At 34.5% G+C, this 17,311-nt stretch overlaps 1 protein-coding gene across 1 annotated transcript in view; it reads right to left on the bottom strand.

Moving 5' to 3' along the window:
- Nucleotides 1-17,311, bottom strand: part of USH2A (usherin) — an 815,757-nt gene that overhangs the window by 713,805 nt on the left and 84,641 nt on the right. The window contains exons 5-7 of the mRNA XM_002760516.6: nucleotides 3,650-3,713; nucleotides 1,377-1,671; nucleotides 273-457 (exon numbers count right to left, since the gene is read on the bottom strand). Of these exons, the coding sequence (XP_002760562.4) occupies nucleotides 273-457; nucleotides 1,377-1,671; nucleotides 3,650-3,713 (544 nt within the window). The remainder of the gene's footprint in view (nucleotides 1-272; nucleotides 458-1,376; nucleotides 1,672-3,649; nucleotides 3,714-17,311) is intronic.

Genomic DNA, 17,311 nt, shown 5'->3' with positions numbered 1-17,311 from the left:
TGAAAATTCTATTAACGTAGATAACTTGCTAAGCAGTCTGAAAATCAGACTGCAAAACACCAGTGGGATTGAAATAAGAGTTACTCTAATGTGTTTTACGATAACGTTAAACATAGTTTTAATCTCAATTTAGGGATAAGACTTAGGAGAATCTGCCTCAAGGAAGCTGGTGGTGAAGCGAAGTCTCTACCAGCCCAGAGAGCTAGCTTACTCGTATGTTATTATTACTAACTCATCAGTCCATTAAATTAATTGTTTAAAAATGTTCATACTTGGAAAGCTGAAGACAGTTGACGGAATCAGGTTTTTCCAAATCTCCATTGTTTTTCATTCCAAAAGCACCACAATTTCTGGCAAAATATTGCCAGTCCTCCCAATCTAAACTGTTTTCCTTCTTCCTTTGAATCCTTATTTCCGTTGGTTGTAGACTAAAGAACTGAATGATAATATAAAACACCTGAAAATTGAAAGTTAATTATTGTAATTAAAATTTTAACTTTGACCCATCAGCATATGTCAAACCATAGAATTGTTAGAGTCAAATATATTCACTCACTTTGTCATAATTATAATTATCAAATATATATTAGACATCCAAAAACTTCATAACTCTGTGATAAAAGCAACATATTCTATAATTGTATATCTCTTCCTTTGCTGAAGGATTTTATATAATATGCAAAGAAAGACAAAGAACATCACTTCCATGAAATAAATGTCATATATGGTTTTCTTAAGTAGTTATTTAGAAAAAGTATCTTAGTTTGCATTAATTTTTGCTACTTAATAAAAAGAATTAGTTTCAGCATTTCATAAATATCATTTTGATACAAATCTTTAAAACATAAGGCCCTGCATATTGTCTTTTAGATGTGTTTATTGCTTTATTGGGGTAATGTTCAAATGCCTAGTTCAGTTTTCACCATGCAGTATGCTGAATTGTGTTCCCAGATAGATATGTCTAAGTACTACTGTCTAAACCTGTAAATGTGACATTATTTGTAAATAGGGTCTTTGTAGTATAATTAAGGATGTCAATATGAGATCATCCTGGATTTAGTAGGGTGGGCCTTACAAGGGATAACTGATGCTCACAGAGAAACAAGGAAGGATGCCATGTAAAAATAGAGGCAGAGACTGAAGTTGTGGTGCCACAGGCCAAGTAACACCAAGAGTCCCAGGAGCTGGAAATTGCAAGGAAGGATCCTCCTCTGGAACCTTTGAGTGGAGTGTAGCCCTGCCAACATGTTGTTTTCATATTTCTGGTGTCCAGAACTGTTACAGAATATACTTCTGTTGCTTTAAGACATGAAGTTTGTGGTCACTTGTTGCAACAACCACAGGAAATTAATGTACACCTTATTGTTTCTAATTACCTGATACTGTCCATTTTCCAAGTCAACTGAAATCGTCACTCCTTGATTAAGCTGTGTAATGTTTGCAAACACGTTTGAAACCCATGAAGTACCAACATCGTTATCATTGACAAAAGAAAGAGGATGGGCTTCGGGATTCAACCGTGACACTCTATTATGAGCTGTGTCTCCAGCATCATTAGGAATGCAGTACCGCTGTGCCAAAGGGTGGACCCGTGGGTGGCTGCCAGGGCAGCGGCAATGTGATTGGACATGCAATCTGAGAAGATCACCAGAAAAAACTTCCAGAATCTCTCTGTGGAAGTCAAGAGGGAGACTGTAAGGACAAAGAGCTTAACAGTCACAGAACTTCTAAGAGTTGTTACAAATGAATGTCACTCGTTTAGTGCTTTCATGAGTATCCATTTAGCTGTATTTATAATTTTATACCTGGAATATAAAATAAAATTTACTTTTGACCAAATAAACAAATTCATTATCATAAAATATACATCAAAACCAGCACATTTTAACTTTTAGTTTATATCAAGAAGCATACATAAGCCCTTGTCTATTAAGATATTTATTTAAATACCAGAATATTTTACTATGTCTATTCGTGATAATATAGAAAGGTCACATTTACTTAGGTTGCCGAACTCACTACTGAGAGTGAACAATAATATATGAAAAATGAGAGCTATTGGTAATGTTTTCAGTTCATCCATGGGAAAGAAGTAAGAAAGCAAGTATCATTTTATCTGCTTCTGTTTTAAGTGAAGGACTGAGGCCAAGGCCATTTGTCAACGGTTTCCTGTGACTCATCAGTACAGATCCTGGCATCTTATAATGCTCCAATGGCTTCAGATCATATGGTGGCTGCCAACAGTCAAAGAAGAATGCCAATTCCAGGTAGATATATTTAATTTTTCCATTAAGGGCAATATACTTGTTCTAGACCAGAATTAGTCGTTCTATTTATAGGCATTCTTCCACATAGCACCTTCCCAGACATTTCGGGCAGGCCAACCCTGGTAACCAAGGGCTGACAGAGAACCAGGCTTTTTCTCTCCGACCCCAGTGGAGCAATGAAGGAGTCAGGCAGCTTTTCCATTCATTAAATCACATGAAGTCATACCTTCTTTAAACGTCATCAGTGCTTTTCAACTGATACCAGGTTTTGAATGGGACTGAAAGCCACCATTACAGAATGCAATACAAAATCTTTCATCCCCATGGAAAAACTTTATTCCCAAAGAATTACTATGACATTGCCCTTCAGCATTTTAGACAAAGGTGATCTAAAATTACAGTAAGGCTGGTGGCAATAAATGCACCTAACAGTGTTCCAGTGCTACAGTATTCTTTATTGAGGCATATGTTGATTATACAGACTGGTGAAAAAGAATTTTTACATTGTTAATGATCTGCCGTGGACTAAGAACCACAGCAAAAACAATGCTTCGAAACTTACAAGGGCTAGTCTTGTCATTTGGAAACACACCACACTAATTTACATCTGCCTCAAAGAAATATGAATGAGCATTCTTCTTTTTGGTTTTTAATAGAAGTAAATAAGATCAACTCATCCATACAACAATATACTATTATACCACAGGACCATAAGTTGAAGAAGAAAGTTGAAAGGCATCGTAAGCAGAATTTCACTTAAACTTTTTAAAATTCTGTGTGCCTTTAAGAAGCCCTAAGAAAGATTTCCCATCACTCTCAAGATAAGGAAATATGTCATTAAAGCTAGCCTGAGTCTATATAATTATTTGTTCACTGAAAATAGAAAAATATATCACAATACTCCAAATGTTCATTCTTCTTGTCTCCAAGTCTAATAGACCAGTCTCTTGAGAATTTCCCATATATCAAAATAATTAATCATGTTTATTGTTCCACATTCTCTAGTAGGTATAAATTCAACAAGGCAACTTAAAAAGGCAGATGTAGAAGTTTCTCAAGTATCAATAGAAAGTACTTTATAAAGAAAATTTAAACAAATATATCCCAAATTTTATAAAATGTTCCAATATCAAGTTTTCTTATAGAAAATCCTTAGGAAAAAATGTGATTAATTTCATATTACAAGGAGTTACCCAATAGAGTAGCACTAGTGAATAACAACCATAGACTAAGCCAAAGCAAACACTGTAAACATTAAGTAGGTGATGTTTGCCAAATGCTATAAAGATGAAAAATGCTATAATCTACATAGTGCTCTTATTTAAGTGAATTCAGCATTTATCATTACAGTTATTGAGGTTTACAATGCAACATCTGCTTACCTGTTTGCAAGTGCCACTTGGTATAATCGAAAATCCTGCATTCTCCCAACAAACTGTTCTAAACCTGCAAATACATAATATAAGAAGTCTCAGTTTACCAAGTCAAGTTTTAAGTGATATTCTCTGGAAGATGTTAAGCTTAAAAACATATTTATATCACTGCTTTTTGAAGATTTTACAGATCAATCTCTATTTTGCCAATTCCACATAAATAATAATTATAGTTATCTCCATGGACATTGTAGGACTTAAATCAAAGTTAATACGTTGGCCAGCTTATTTACTCATCTAACTCATGGGTTTCTCCCGAAGTCCCTTCCCAAGTCAAATTTCTTTCTAGTTTATAAACCTATAAATCTATTGTCTCATCAGCCCTAAATTTGATTGTAATCTGCTTCCAATTGCAATTGCCAGAGTATTTGCAATGCCAAAAGGAAGATTCCTTACTTTTTTTTAATTGCATTTTAGGTTTTGGGGTACATGTGAAGAACATGCAAGATTGTTGCATAGGTACACACGTGGCAGTGCCATTTGCTGCCTTCCTTCCCATCACCTATATCTGGCATTTCTCCCCATGCTATCTCTCCCCAACTCCCCACCCCCCGCTGTCCCTCCCCTATTCCCCCCAACAGACCCCAGTGTATAGTGCTCCCCTCCCTGTGTCCATGTGTTCTTATTGTTCAACTCCCACCTATGACTGAGAACACGCAATATTTCATTTTCTGTTCTTGTGTCAGTTTGCCGAGAATGATGGTCTCCAGGTTCATCCATGTCCCTACAAATGACATGAACCCATCGTTTTTGATGGCTGCATAATATTCCATGGTGTATATGTGCCACATTTACCCTGTCCAGTCTATCATTGATGGGCATTTGGGTTGGTTCCAGGTCTTTGCTATTGTAAACAGTGCTGCAATTAACATTCGTGTGCATGTGTCCTTATAGTAGAACGATTTATAATCCTCTGGATATATACCCAGGAATGGGATTGCTGGGTCAAGTGTAATTTCTATTTCTATGTCCTTGAGTAAGGAAGATTCCTCACTCCAAGCTCCAGGCTATCTGTTTGGGTCCTCTCTAAACTTTAATTAATGTCTGTTCTAGAAAATCTCCAAATGAGGACCCATCAAATACTTCCTACTTGTGAGTTCTGTGTGTATCCTAGTTCACGCTCCGAATTTTGTTGCCTCAGAAAATTTATTCTAAGAAAACCACGTTCAAAGGCCAATCTACATTGAATTTGATGACCCTTCAAGGCAAATGTAGCATTCAACTTAATCCACATGGTATTTTATTTGTTTAGAAAACATTTTTTCAGAACTTACTCAGACAAACCCAAGAGAATGGGGACAGAATAAAGAAAGAAAACTACCACCTCTAAGTTTTTTTGTTATATTTTTAATAACAAAATTTGTGTTAATTGTCTACTTCAATCGTTTTTAAAAATAAAATTGTAGCTGTTTTAATTCATCAAATTACCATTTTCCCAATGTGTTTTTTAACGATTCAGTTTTCACTCTGTCTTGATAGAGATTTAAAGGATGTTTGATTTATGTTTTCTGCTGCTCCTTGGTGGTTGCTTGGAGGAAACTGGGACAGAGTGAGGATATGGCTGGTGAATACGAGATGAAGAGGAGAATTAGCACACAGAATAGTCAGATCGTGATCTTAGAAGTAGGAAGAAACGAACAGCAAAGTGTGAGACTTAGGAGCCTACAAAGAATATGTATCTGTGTGAGTGTATGTATGCATATATTTGTGCATATTCATTTATTTATGTTATATTTATATTAATATATTTGAGAAAATAACCCAAATATTTTATTTATAAATATTTCTTCATTAGTGTATTCTCAATGGATATATTCTAAGAAAAATACACTTATAGGCTCTCCCTTTCTACCCAATATTTTCAGTCTTCCACACACCCCACAAGTTGAGGACCACAGGAACATGTGCTGTAGCAGGCACCTGCTCTGACTTTCCTGTAACAAGAGTTTCTCTACTTTATCTGTCCCGAAACAGGCAGCTGGCACAAGTGCAAAGAATCATTTCTTCAAGTGGTGTTACGAAGACAAAACAAAATCTACTAAAACTTTACAGAAATCCTTAGAAGATTTCCAATACAAACTGTTCTGAAAAGCATAATAGGCCGGGCGCGGTGGCTCAAGCCTGTAATCCCAGCACTTTGGGAGGCTGAGGCGGGTGGATCACGAGGTCAAGAGATCGAGACCATCCTGGTCAACATGGTGAAACTCCGTCTCTACTAAAAATACAAAAAATCAGCTGGGCATGGTGGCCTGTGCCTGTAATCCCAGCTACTCAGGAGGCTGAGGCAGGAGAATTGCCTGAACCCGGGAGACGGAGGTTGCGGTGAGCCGAGATAGTGCCACTGCACTCCAGCCTGGGTAACAAGAGCTAAACTCTGTCTAAAAAAAAAAAAAAAAAAAAGAAAGAAAGAAAAGCATAATTAGTTATAAGAAATAAGAAAACATGGCAAAATGTTATTTGAGTTAATTGGCAACATGATTTATGATAAATTGACCTGGATCCAGGACCTAAAGTTAGAGAATAGTAGAAAGATGGACATGTCATTCTTAGAAGAAAGATGAGAAGAATACACACAAATACGGCAGAGCCATTGTGCCCATGTGCTTTTGTTTGGGGAGTAGGTAAGATGAATAGGAAACTCCCTCCTCATAGCATACGTTTTCTTCATGTGGTAAGAGATAATGTTGTCTGCCAAGATTGAAGGAAGCTAGGCCTGTGTCCTGTTTGTTCTTCACCTTCGCCTACCCTAACCGTGCTCAGTTCTTCCTTTCCTAATATCCTTTACACCTCATGCTGCCGATCTACACTGTGAATTTTTAATGGCCCATAACCTTCAAGCTCTCTCAGCCCTAAGGTTCTAATTTTGCCTCTGCCTCCAATTTTTCTGCTCTATACAGCCCTTAATGTCTCAGCTTTGAAATACTGCTTGTGGGGAACTTTCTGTGTCCCACAATAGTCCTAGACATTCTCTTTCTGGGAGAAGCCACCCAGTTTGTGGTACTTTTGCATGGCAGCCCTGGGAAATTGACACAGTCTTCCCTTTCTATTTTTATCAACATAATGAGCTATCAATAAAAAAAAATTTTACATGTATTTCAAGTTATCCAATTTGCTTTCTCAGGATGAAAAATTGTCTAAAATGTTTTATATATAACCTGTAGGGAAATGTTTTATCTCAAAGAACTCAGATCATAACAAATAGGGGATAGTCATTCAGAATTTGGAAAGACTTACCCTAATTGAAAGAGCAAAATTGTTGAACACTGTGATGCTGTGATGTTGCTAAAGCCTGAACCATGACTTCAAATGTCAGGGTGGCTTCATTCTTTTATGTATTGATTCATGCACAAATATTTATTGGAAGCCTATTGTGTGCCAGGCACTTTCACAAGTGCCAAAGGTACAATCAGTTAACAACAACAACAACAAAATACCCTTGCTTTTATGAAGCTTGCATTCAGGTATATAAACATAATGAATGAGTAACTTATGTAATATATTAGCATGTAATACATTTTATGAAAAACAGAAGAATTAGAGCAGGCTGGACAGCATGACTGGATTTTAATAGGGATGTTATGTTCAAGAGAAGCCTCACTGAGAATGTGGCATTGACAGGGAAATGAGAATGAGTCATACATATATCTAGGGGAAAAATGTTCCAGGCAGGCCTTAATAAGCACATAGACCTCTAAATCAGTATGCTTGGCATGTTAGAGAACGTGCAAGGAGCTAGCATCTTAGAGCAGTATAAAACAGGGGAGGTTCTTAGAAGATTAGGTCAGACAAGTAGCTGGCCGGGGGAGAGGGGAGGATGGAGGTGCAAGTTGTTATATATACAAAGTCTTACAGCCTATTGTAAGAAATTTGGTTTCTAGTCTGAATAAAATGGGAAGCCATTGGAGGGTTTTGAGAAGAGGAGTGATGTGATCTCAGAATTATTCAAAAGTTCTGAGACTAGAATATAGGAAGACAAGAGCAGAAGCCAAGAGGCCAGTTAGGAGGATATTATAGTCATATGGGTGAAAAATGATGGCAGTCAGACCAGGGTGTTAGAAGTGGAGGTGTACCTTTCAATGCTGATAAATTAGAATTCACTCCCTATATTTTAATAATAGCTAAAGGGAAGCTCTACTGCAGAGGGATAATGAAATCTATTTTATTATCTATAAAATAAAGGGGCTGGGTTTTATAACCTTTAAAAACCATTTTAGTTTTAAATTTTGGAGTTTGCAATCATATCCACTGCTAAAGAATTCATATTTGAAGGAATTCTTCTCAAAAAAGAGTTAGAGAAAGTTTTCTAAAGACCTAGAGTTAATGTGAATCATCCATCCCAAACAAGAGAGTTATAATTTGAAGAAAGCGATTAAATATTTCAGGGACAGTCATAGAAATAAATGTTACTTATTCCTTTGCTAGTCGCCAATTTTTAACAACAGATATTCATTGGAGTAAATATTCCATAAAAAATTCTTTGAAAAATATTTATATGGCAAAGATACGTCTAAATTATATAAATTGATAAGGAAATAGACATGACTCATACAGGAAAGACCTCATAATTGTCCAGTCAGAAAATAGACGGTTGATAACTGGAAAGAAGTCGTTCTGCATTACAACTGGGTGGCACAAGAAAATTAGTTTAATGGGAAAACTGTGACTAAGTAATCTAACATAAAAATCAGGGTAAAAACAGGCAATAAGGCTAAATAAGTGTCACTACAATCAGAAGAAAATAAATTTTCTATTTGCAGATAGCATAATTGTCTACTCAGAAAATTTCCATGAATGTATATAAAAGCTATTAAAAATAACAAGTGAATTGGTTAATTTTGTTTGATAGATGTTAAAGGTATAATAATTCAATTTCTGCATACTTGCGATTAACCAATGGAAATTAAAACTTTTAAGTACTATTTTTATTAGCACTGAAAATGTGAAATATTAGTTATAAATCTAATAAAGTGTGGCAATATCTCTAGGTAAAAACTACAAGACACTGATGAACCAAATAAAAGGACATCAGCAATGGCAGAGTTAAAACAATGAAAGATTCTGTCGGCCATAAAAAGCAATGGGAACACTGGCAAACAGTATGAAATCAACTCACTGAAAACTCTGGAAATAAACCAAAGACCCGGAACAATGTGGAGAGTGTTTATTTATTTGTTTTTTGTTAGACTTTAAGTTCTAGGATACATGTGCAAAACATGGTTTGTTACATAGTTATACAGGTGCCATGGTGGTTTGCTGCACCCATCAACCCCTCATCTACTTTAGCTGTTTCTCCTGTTATCCGTCTCCTAGCCCCCACCCTGAAACAGACCCTTATGTATGAGGTTCCCTTCCCTGTGCCAATGTGTTCTCATTGTTCAACTTCCACTTATGAGTGAGAACATGTAGTATTTGGTTCTGTTCTTGTGTTAGTTTGCTGAGAATGATGGCTTCCAATTTCATCCATGTCCCTGCAAAGGACATGAACTCATCCTTTTTCATGGCTGCATAGTATTCCATGGTACATATGTGCCATATTATCTTTATCCATTCTATTATTAATGGGCATTTGGGATGGTTGCAAGTCTTTACTGTCATAAACAGTGTTGCAATAAACATAGGTGTGCATGTGTCTTTATAGTAGATTGATTTATAATTCTTTGGGTATATAGCCAGTAATGGGATTGCTGGGTCATATGGTATTTTTGGTTCTAGATCCTTGGGAATCTCCACACTGACTTTCACAATGGTTAAACTAATTTACACTCCCACCAACAGTGTAAAAGCATTCCTATTTCTCCACATCCTCTTCAGCATCTGGGGTTTCCTGACTTCTTAATGATTATGATTCTGACATGAGATAGTATCTCATTGTGGTTTTGATTTGCATTTTTGTAATGACCAGTGATTATAAGCTTTTTTTTCTTATGTTTGTTGGTCACATAAATATATTCTTTTGAGAAGTGTGTGTTCATATCCTTCACCCACTTTTTAATGGGATTGTTTTTTCTTGTAAATTTGTTGAAGTACTTTGCAGATTCTGGATATTAGCCCTTTGTCAAATAGATAGATTGCTAAAATTTTCTCCCATTCTGTAGGTTCCCCATTCACTCTGATGATTGTTTTGTTGTGCAGAAGCTCTTTAATTAGTTCCCATTTGTCAAGTTTGGTTTTTGTTTCCAGTGCTTTCAATGTTTTAGCCATGAGGTCTTTGTCCATGCCTATGTCCTGAATAGTATTGCCTAGGTTTTCCTCTAGGGTTTTTATAGTTTTAGGTATTATGTTTAAGTCTTTAATCGATCTTGAGTTAATTTTTGTATAAGGTGGAAGGTAGGGGTCCAGTTTCAGTTTTCTGTATATGGCTAGCCAGTTTTCCCAGTACAATTTATTAAATAGGAAATCCTTTCCCCATTGGTTGTTTTTGTCAGGTTTGTCAAAGATCAGATGGTTGTACCTGCGTGGCATTATTTCTGAGGCCTCTGTTCTGTTCCATCGGTCTCTCTCTGTTTTGGTACCAGTTACATGCTGCTTTGGTTACTGTAGCCTTGTAGTATAGTTTAACAGGTAGTGTGATACCTCCAGCTATATTCTTTAGGATTGTCTTGGCTATATGGGCTTTTTTTGGTTCTATATGAAATGTAAAGTAGGTTTTCTTTTTCCTAATTTTATAAAGAAAGTCAATGGTAGCTTGATGGGTATAGCATTGAATCTATAAATTACTTTGGGCAGTGTTGCCATTTTCATGATATTGATTCTTCCTATCCATGAGCATGGAATGTTTTCCATTTGTTTGTATCCTCTTTTATTTCCTTGAGCAGTGGTTTGTAGTTCTCCTTGAAGATGTCCTTCACATCCTTTATAAGTTGTATTCCTGGGTATTTTGTTCCCTTTGTAGCAATTGAGAATGTGAGCTCACTCATGATTCGGCTCTCTGTTTATCTATTATTGGTGTATATGAACACTTGTGATTTTTGTGTATTGATTTTGTATCCTAAGTCTTTGATGAAGTTGCTCATCAGCATAATTAGATTTTGGGCTTAGACAATGGGATTTTCTAAATATACAATCATGTCATCTGCAAACAGACAATTTGACTCACTATTTACCTATTTCAATACCCTTTATTTCTTTCTTTTGCCTGATTGCCCTGGCCAGAACTTCCAATATTATGTTGAACAGGAGTGGTGGAAGGGGATCCTGGTCTTGTGCTAGTTTTCAAAGGGAATGCTTTTGGTTTTTGCCCATTCAGTATGATATTGGCTGTGGGTTTGTCATAAATAGCTCTTATTATTTTGAGATAAATTTCATCAATACCAGTTTATTGAGAGTTTTTAACAAGAAGGAATGTTGAATTTTGTCAAAGGCCTTTTCTGCATCCATTGAGATAATCATTTGGTTTTGTTAGTGGTTCTGTTTATGTGATGGATTTATTGTTTAAATGGCTGAATATTGGTAAGAACAACATATTCTGTGGCATCTTAGCTTTCCTATTTCCATCCTCCTTTCTGCCACTCACTGGGAGCTTTAAAAATGAGCAGTTTGCAATCAGTATGCAAACCAGCAGCCTAGTAGTCACTAAAAGGATCAGAATGGGAATGGAGCTCTTTCAATGCTCTGTCCTCAGATGACTGTTATTATTTGATCTCCCTGAAAGTACCATGGAAAGCCCCAATAGTAAGACTTGAATTGACTTAGAGTTCATCCACAGAAACAGCATTTACTCTGCTTGTTTAAAACAATTTTTTGTTAAAAAAAAAAATTAGTGGCAACTGCTTAACATTGCAGTTGACCCAGGCAGCAACAACAGTTGGAAGAATCAACAAATAAACCAAAACACTTAAAAGGAGAAGATGTCCAAACACTTAAAAGGGAACACTATGTCCATAGAGGCTTTGCAAATCTTTAAAACACGCCTGATAATCTACAAGATTATGAACATGCAAAGGGCTAAGTAAAATGCTTAGGAATATGTGCATGCTAAAGAGAAAGACCTGAGAAATACCTAAGTTCTTACCTCTGCTTGACCTTGAGGCTCTGCATAAGCCATAAGGATGAGTAGTAACTAAAGGAGAGTGCTAAGCTGCCTCAGTGTTGATGGCATTCTGCAACATGCATACAGATTCCTCACCAGAGACTGGAAGATGTATTGGTTCTAGGCATTTAAGAAATTCTCTGTTCAATTATTGGCTGACTACTAAGCTAAACAAACAATGACTTCATTTATCACATATGAAAAAGAAACAAACTTCACAGAGTTCATTCAGGACAGCCACTAAACAAGCAAACAGTAGCAACAGTGACAAGCAACAGAAATGAAACAACTCCAGAAAGGGAAAGAATCTGATTTCCAGATTTGCAACATTGTGTATTTAAAATGCCTTGTTTTTAACAAAGAATATGACATATGAAAGAAGCTTCTACAAAAAACAACATACAGGGGAGAAAAAATGGTCAAGAGAAATGGGTCACATACATTAAACTTACTAGACAAAGACTTTAAATCAACTATTTTAAATATGTTGAAAGAACTAAAAGAAAAAAAGTACCTAAAGAACTAAAGGAAAATATGACAATGATGCCCCAGTAAATAGAGAATATGAGAAAAGAAACGAAAATTTTTAGCCAGGCATGGTCCTCATGCCTGTAATCCCAGCACTTGGGGAGGCTGAGGTGAGATCACTTGAGCACAGCAGTTTGAGATCAGCTCGAGAAACAGTGAGACCTCATTTCCTACAAAAAAAAAAAAGAAGAAGAAAAAAAAGAAAAAAATATTGAAGGCTTTTAAATAAAAAATTCACTAGAGGACCTCACTCACTAGCAGATCTAAATGGTCAGAAGAAAGAATTAGTGAACTTGAATACAGGTCAACTGAGATTATTTGGTGTGAGGAATAGAAAGAGAAAGCATTTTGAGAAATTAACAGAGCCTCAGGGAGCTGTGAGACACCATCAAGAGTACCAACATATGCATAATGGGAGTTTCAGAGAAGAGGTAAAAGGACAGAAAGAATATTTAGAGAAATAATTACTAAAAACTTCCCAAATTTGATGAAAACTATTCATCCACATATCCAAGAAGCTCAATGAACTGCAAGTGGGATACATTCAAAGAGATCCACGCCCTAGGCACATTAAAAATCAAACTCTTGAAAGACAAGGACAAAAAAACATCTTGAAAGCAGGAAGGGAGAAGAGGCCATCTCCTACGTGGGTTCTTCAATAAGATTAACAACAGATTTCTTGTGAAGACACCATGGCGTCTGGAAGGCAGTGGAATGACATATTTAAAGGGCTACAAAACAAAACACTACTGTACACCAAAAACTATTTTTTCCAACAAAACTGTCCTTCAAAAATGCAGGATAAACTGATATTCCCAGATAAGGAAATATTCACTATCAGACTTGCTCTACAAGAAATATGAAAAGAAGTTCTTCTGGCTGATATGATAGGATATTAGAGAGTAATCTAATGTGCATGAAGAAATAAAAGTATCTGTAGAGGTAACTAAATAGGTAAATATAAAAAAAGAGTGTAAATGTATTTTTACTTGCAGTTCTTTTTCTCTCTCACATCTGTTTTAAAAAAAATAACTTTATAAAGCAATAATTATATATCTGTGTCGATGGGCATCCAATGTAAAAATCTCTATTTATACACAGTAACAGCACAAAAGAAAGCAGATGGAACATAAATTATACATGTGCAAAGTTTTGTGTACTCTTAAAATTAAGTTGGTATTAATTTGAATTAGATTTTTATAAATTAAGATGTTAATCATAACATCCTGGGCAATAAACATAGAATAAATGACAACGATATTAAAATTATACACTAGAAAATAATTAACACAAAACACAGTCACAGAAGAAAAGAGAAACCTAGAAAACATAAATCATATTTTTTAAAAAAGTAAAGTGACACTGTAACTACCTTATCAGTCACTATGCTAAATGTAAGTGGCTTAAGCACTTCAGTCCAAAAGTAGATATTTACAGAATGGAAAAACAAACAAACATGACCCCCTAACAGCTGTTCTGTAAGAGACAAACTCTACATTCAAAGAAACCAATAGACTGAATGTTCAAGAATGAAAAGAAATACACCACACCAACAATAACCAAAAAAAGAGCTTGAGCACCTATGCTAATATCAGACAAAATAGACTTTAGACAAAATTGTTAGTAGAGACAACAAGGATATTTTAAGATATCAATCCATGAGGAAGATAAAAGAATTATAATCCTATATGTGTCTAACAACAGTAAAAATGGCAAATTTAAAGAGAAATATTGACAATTTGACAATAGTGGAGACTTCAGTATCCTACTTTCAATCCTGGAGAGAGCAACCAGGCAGAAGATAAGCAGAAGTGGAAGACCTGAACAACGTTGCAAACCAATTGGACTTAACAGACATCCACAGAAATTCTACCCAACCATAACAGAATACAAACTCTTCTCAAGTGCATATGGTACATTCTCAAGGATAGATTAAATGTTAGGCCATAAAATGAGTCTCAATAAATTAAAAATAAATGAGATCATGCAAAGCATGTTTTTAGATCACAGTAGAATAAATTAGAAATCAATAACAGAAGGAAATCTGTAAAATTAACAAATGTGTGAAAATTAATCCATTCCTAATAACTAATGATCAAAAAAGAAATCACAAAAAGATTTCAAAATCCTTTGAAATTCATGAAAGTGACCATTCAATATATCACACTTCATGTGATTTAAGTAGTGTTTAAAGAAATATTTAGAGTTGTAAACACTTATATTTTAAAAGAAATTTATTAAATCAATAACCTTACCTTCTACCTTAAGAAACCAGAAAAAGAAACACAAACTCAAAGCTAACAGAAGACAGGAAATTGGTGTAAAAAAATAAAATAGAGAATAGAAAAACAACAAGAAAACCAATAAAAGTTGATTCTTTGAAATTATGAACAAATTTAACATTCAACTAGACTAGCCAAGAAAATCGAAGATTCAAATCATTAAAATAAGGACTAAAACAAGGGAAATTAAAACATACTTTACAGACACAAAAAGGATTATAAGGAATCCTATGAAAAACTGCATGTTAAAAATTAGACAATCTAAAAAAACAGATAAGTTCCAAGAAACACACAAACTACAGAAACTGACTCAAGAAGAAATTAGCAATCTGAATAGATCTACACCAAGTAGAGAGACCACATTAGTAATTTTTTTTAATTTCCACTAAGAAAAGCCTAGGACTGGATGCCTTTATTGGCAAATTCTACAAAACATTTAAAGAAGAAATAGCACCATTACTTCATAAGTAATGGTGCTTCAAAAAATAAAAGGAATAAATACTCTCCAAATTATTCTATGAAACCAGTATTATCCTAATACCACAACCATCAAGGACATCTATAGGAATTACAAATGAGTTCAACAAAGTTGCAAGGTGCAATATCAATATATAAAAATCAGTTGCATATCTACCACAGTGGCAATAAAAAATTTGATAATAAAATCATATACGGTCCATTGTATTTTAACAACATAGCAAAGAAAATTAAATGGAAGAAGAATACTGTTCTTTCCAAGAATGGTCCTGGACTATTAGATATCTTATTTTTTTTAAGTACCTTAACCTATATTATGTATCTTATGTAAAAGTTTAACTCAATAAGGATGATAGGACTAACCTGAAACTATCATGTATCTTATGTAAAAGTTTAACTCAATAAGGATGATAGGACTAACCTGAAACTATAATGTATCTAGAACAAATTACAGAAAAATTTTTGACACCTTCACTTGAGCAAACATTTCTTTGACACAGCAACAAAACCACAATCATACAAGAAGAAATGTGATTGTGGCATTGGATTGGATAACCTTGACAAATTTCTTTAGGAAAGACCCTGATGAATTGATTCAGAATTCCTTAGGAACAAGGGCGAAGTTGAAAGAGCTGAACAGTCTGTGGGCATCAAATGTCTACAATTCATGGTCACAAGTAAGAGCTACCAGAAATATTAGAACAAAGAAATGCCCAGAAATAGCAACCAGAGACAGATCTTAGGACATACATCAAAGTACTCTTCACCCTTACGTATTTTAGGGGAAATGTGTTTTAGAATATCTTGATAATAATGATGACAACAGCTAATAACTATTGCATACTGAGTAGCAGGCCCTGTTCCAAGTGCTTTCTGTATATTATTTTATTTAATCCTCCTAAAAACACTATGGCAAGATATTCTTTTGATCCTAATTTTAAAGATGAGGAAATCAAAGCATATAGATATTAAGCAGTTTGCCCAAGGTAAAACAGGTCATAAATGGGAGAGCCGAAACATGTTCTCAAGGATAGCAGGAGCAAGGAAAACCGCAGGACCAATCTCACTTAATACCACAGGCATGAAAATTATATTTTAACAAATTAAATCTGCCACTTTAAAAAAAAATTCATTATATACAAATAGAAAATCCTAAACAACTAGGAATAGTTGGGAGACTTTTTAAAGTGATCTAGCAAACATCTTGTTCAAAGGAAAATATGTAAAGCCATTTCTATTGAAGTAATGACAAGTTGAAGATGCTTGCTCTCACTGCTTTTTTCCAACATTGTGAAAGGAATGTCTAGACCCCACAATCAAACAAAGAAGTATAAGAATTAGAATGACATAAATATGTTATTTTCAAATTACAAGGTTTCTACCCAGAAAATTCAAATAAGTCTACAATCAAATATTAGAATAACATGTTCCAAAGTGCTGTTGAAAATAAGAATGACAAATAAATATTTATAATATTTCCTTATATCACTAATAAATATAAAATGCAACTTAATAAAAGATACTATTTACAATGACACCAAAACCTTTAGATACCTAGAAATAAATTTTGTATTTATCCCTTTTATTATAAGGTATGAATATTTTGTTTGCCAAAATGTATTAAAAGACATAAAAGAGGATCTAAATAAAGAGAATGATATACTATGATCATGGATGAAAAAAATCAGCATAACAATATAAATTCTCCCTAAGCTGTTGTATAAATTTAATTCAATTCCAATTAAAAATCCAATGAATATTTGTATATAAACTAATCCTAAATTTCATTTGGAGGAATAAGACCTAAGAACAGCTGAAGAAGGCTAGTAAGAAGGAATCCACTGCAAGATATCAAAAGTTAATCAAATGCTATAGCTTTTGGCAAAAAGTTAATCAAATTGACCTCTGAAACAAGATGTTAAACACACTATCATCAAATTAGAGCTTGAGATATGATAGAGGTGGCTTTAAAAATCAGTGAGGAAATAATGTCTGTTCAATAAAAATCAGTGGTACAAGAATATGCCAATAAAGTTAAAATTAAATCTCTACCTCATACATTACACAAAAATTAATTTCAGGAAAAATAGTAGGCTATATATATTATATCAGGATAAAAAAGGACTTCTTAAGGTATAAAACTATCTGAACCATAAAAAAGTAACTGATACATTTGCCAATATTAAAATTTAAAACTCCTGTGTGACAGACCAAAAATAGAGAAAATTTAAAAAGTCAAACCACTGAAGGAAATATTTTTGTGATCAATATAATTAAAACATTTAAAATGCAGAT

This window comes from Callithrix jacchus, chromosome 19 (assembly GCF_049354715.1).
Source record: "Callithrix jacchus isolate 240 chromosome 19, calJac240_pri, whole genome shotgun sequence".
Lineage (NCBI taxonomy): Eukaryota > Metazoa > Chordata > Mammalia > Primates > Cebidae > Callithrix > Callithrix jacchus.
The sequence above is the reverse complement of the archived record's forward strand: the minus strand, read 5'-3'. Positions and strand labels throughout refer to the sequence as shown.